We start from the raw sequence: 3800 nt of genomic DNA, 5'->3' as shown, positions 1-3800 counted from the left end.
TAAATCTTGTAAATTGAAAAATTTTATGAATTTTAAATTCTTGAGGATAATAAATTTGATAAATTTAAATTTTCTCAGGAAATTTTATAAATTCAAAATTCTTCAGGATAATAAACTTGCCGAGTGAGAATAATCAGGCGAGCACTTAGGTAAAATATGATTTATTGATAAGATATAAATTCTGTACAATATATATTCCCTGAATCGTCGATTTAAGAGCACTGACGGAGACGCGTCTGCTTAAATACGATAACCTAGAAACAAGGGGTGAGATCAAGCGTTCGAGATCAACCTAAGAGCATCGATGACTAGAAAATAAAAGGAACGCGATTCTTAGTACGTGTTTTAAGGAAAGAAGGATGGTGATTCGTTTCGTACGAAGCGAATTTGTCGAACCTAAATGAAACTCTTGCCGCGGTTTATCTTAACATTAGCCTTAATCCTAGTAATTCGTTGCAATAGAATGCTCTCTTACAAAGTAAATAACGATCATCTTTCGCACTGGCCTCCTAATTTTTACAATCACGCCGTTAATTCGCGCGAAATAATCTTGAACGACGCGTGTTCGTACACGATATGCAAGTTTCCGTGATCGATATGACTCAGGTACAATTTACAAGCGATACTTGAAACTCGTGTCGCTTGTAAATTGTAAGTGTACACTGTTATTTGGAACTTTGACAAAGTACGGTATTGAAAAATTCGCTAGATTACGGTGGATGCAGATTCTACTAAATTAGTTTAAACTCTTTGGTCTCGGAACTATTGGCTTTTCAACGTTACCTCGAAGCTTCGTTTACTCTCGCTGAAGTACGATACTTACAATTCTACCCTTAGGATCACAATTTAACCAGAATCATTCGTTAAAATTTCCTCAATTATTCATCGCGTTACACTGAATTCACCGCTGAACACGAACAATCCCCAAGGAACCGCTGCTCATTATAACGATACAATGGCGGCGATGACTCACGCGAGCCCCGATTACCGATGCATCGCTAGTCCATGAATACTCCATTCTCGTCGAAGCTTCGAAAGCACGAATCCGGAATATTCCTCAAATCTATCCACGATATTTCTTCTTTAAGATTCACCTTTCTTCAAAGTGCCATTCTTTACACAATTAACCCTTTCGTTAACGTTCTACCCCTTTACAGCTCTTGAATTCTGAATATTCCTCAAATCCATTCATAATGTCTCTCCTATAAGATACACTTTTCTCCAAAGTGTCATTTTTTACACAAATAATTTTTTTGTCAACCTTCTACCCCTTTATAGCTCTTGAATCCTGAATATTCCTCAAATCCATCCACAAAGTGCCATTCTTTACACAATTAACCCTTTCGTTAACGTTCTACCCCTTTACAGCTCTTGAATTCCGAATATTCGTCAAATCCATCCATAATGTCTCTCCTATAAGATACACTTTTCTCCAAAGTGTCATACTTTACACAATTAACTTTTTTGTCAACCTCCTACCCCTTTATAGCTCTTGAATCCTGAATATTCCTCAACTCCATCCGCAATATTTCTCCAAAGTGTCATTCTCCAGACAATTAACCCTTCCATCAACCTTCCACCCCTCCATACCTCGTAACCATAATTCCATCAATCCATACGAGTCACCTTTAATCCCCTTCAACAACCAAAGACAATCAAAAGTCCATTCTCCCTAATCTCCATCCCAGAACCACCCGTGAAACGTCCCGTTTGAATTTGTCACGAAAAATACAACTTCCTAAAGACACTGATACATGTTGTTGTGTCCCATGTGATGAGTTGCCGGAAGTGGATGCTGCGCGTGATACATCCTCTGGTCGTAACACGGTTGATACTGCATCGGGGGGCTGACACTCTGATCGCTGTAGCAATCATACTCCTGCCATTCGGGCACGAATCTCTCCTGAGGATAGGGGAACGGTGTGTGCGACGGCCCGAGTCGTTTCTGTGCCGCCACCGCGCAGCTTCCTGTCGACGACGTGATCATATTTCCGTTCTCGCTGATGCTGACCGTCACGTTGCCCACGTTCACCGTGATCTCGCCCGTCTCGGAATTTCCCAGCGTCTGAGAAAGCGCCCAGATGTAGTTGTGGGCGAAACGGAGGGTCTCGATTTTCGTGAGCTTCGTGTCCTCCGGAAAGGTCGGCAAAGCCATCCGTAGACGTTCCAGCGCGTCGTTCAACGTGTGCATCCTGTGCCTCTCGCGATCGTTCGCCTTTATTCGACGGTTCCTTTTCAGCCTGAGCACCTGCGAGAGCGAATCAATGGTTCAGCGTGATCGTCATACCGGTACGTCTCTCTATCTTCCGGCTTTTTCAACCATTCTCATTGTTTGTCACGCCGGTGGGTGGTTTGCACGAGATAAGGGAAGTTTCGGGGTGTGTTCTTACCTGTGTGGGACTCTTGCATCTAGCGTTCCTCGTTTTCTTCCGTTTCTCCTCCTTCGCCGGGGGAAACAGACTGTCGGATGGGACTTCGTGCTTGGGAGACTCGAAGCTGACGTCGAAACCGGAGTCGGAGGAGCTCGAGAGCTCGTCGAAGCCTCCCTCGCTGCAGAACGAGTACTCCGAGGACATGTTGAGCGTTTTCTGCAAATCAAAATTTAAATAACTACACAATTCAACACGCGAGTAATCATTTTTAGTGGCCAAATTGTTCGGTAAATCTTAGAATTGTGTATTTTACGTATGCACAATTTCAATTTCTCTTCTCGCTTACAATCTTTCTAAATTTACGTATGCCATTGGACATAATGATCGAACGCCACGATTCGTCCAGAATTATCTTACCTGATAAATTCGTCCGCTTAGCGAAACAATCCTCGTTGAGCTTATCGGACGAATCGATCACTTCGCGAACTTTGATTTTCTACAAATTTCTGCCGGGTTTCACTGACATGTGTATCGTCGATGAACTTTTGTCACGACATAGCCGGAAGTGTTCTGTTCGCAGCGAGAGAAGAAAAATAAGAAACGAGGTCTGTTCTAAGCGGGGTACAATTTTGTACTGTGAAAGTGGCATGGGGCTCTTAGAGCATATATACCGTCCCGGGGGTATTTTGCCCCCTCCATAAGGGCGGACCGCCTTCTATGGGGCACCGTACCAAGAGTTCACCCCATAATCACGACGCAGGGGCACCTAACGTTCTCCCCACCACTCTATCTCTCTCGGTGTATGCGTTAGACGCGTGCCACGGCGATCTAGTCGTCTAGTTTAGCAGATTAGAGGTTTTTAGGGCGATTACACCTCTTTATGGATCTCATGCGAGAATGGATACGTAGTTTTGTGGCGTGTTATTAAAATTTCTATTGTGCCGATTTCGCGGTCCATTGCTGATCCTGTTTTCATATCTATATTACCCTGGGTTGTTTCATTTTCGGATAAATTTCGTCTTTTCGTACGTAATTTATGTGTAGTAAATGAATTTTTAAATACACTCGTGACAATCTTTGCAAAATCTGAAAAGTAGCGAGTTTAATCATTTTTAGACGGATATTAAATTTGAGCAGATTTAAGTTCGCAAAGTGTACTTTGACACGAGATAAAGTATTCAATAAACGTATGAACGTCAAATTTCTCAGGCTTTCGAGAAAATAATTTTTTGAAAATATTTCATTTTTTATTTAAATCATATTTTTAAACGTATGCGAGTTGCACATCGATAAAGCCCATTTCTGCGACTTGGTAGCACCGTTTGCTGCAGTGTATACCGGGATATCTGTTTGAAGGGGCACCGACAGTACGTAGAAAATTAATCAACCGTCTCTTACCTGGTGAAGAGGTGAAATTATGTTGACGTT

At 42.3% G+C, this 3800-nt stretch overlaps 1 protein-coding gene across 1 annotated transcript; it reads right to left on the bottom strand.

Moving 5' to 3' along the window:
* Positions 1–1738: 1738 nt before the first annotated feature.
* Positions 1739–2576, bottom strand: LOC108573474 (neurogenin-1-like). The gene is made up of 2 exons (XM_017935931.1): positions 2391–2576; positions 1739–2248 (listed from the first exon to the last, which is right to left on the bottom strand). The coding sequence occupies exons 1-2, from the start codon at positions 2574–2576 to the stop codon at positions 1739–1741; spliced, it is 696 nt and encodes a 231-aa protein (XP_017791420.1).
* Positions 2577–3800: the final 1224 nt, after the last annotated feature.

The sequence above is a fragment of the Habropoda laboriosa genome, unplaced genomic scaffold (genome assembly GCF_001263275.1).
Source record: "Habropoda laboriosa isolate 0110345459 unplaced genomic scaffold, ASM126327v1 scaffold92, whole genome shotgun sequence".
NCBI classification, from domain to species: Eukaryota; Metazoa; Arthropoda; class Insecta; order Hymenoptera; family Apidae; genus Habropoda; species Habropoda laboriosa.
The sequence above is the reverse complement of the archived record's forward strand: the minus strand, read 5'-3'. Positions and strand labels throughout refer to the sequence as shown.

Excerpts from the sequence above, each read along its gene's own strand:
- LOC108573474 (XM_017935931.1), bottom strand. The coding sequence starts at position 2,576 with ATGTCCTCGGAGTACTCGTTCTGCAGCGAGGGAGGCTTCGACGAGCTC. Across the intron at positions 2,249-2,390 it reads GATGCAAGAGTCCCACACAG|GTGCTCAGGCTGAAAAGGAA; the intron begins GTAAGAACACAC and ends TCGCTCTCGCAG.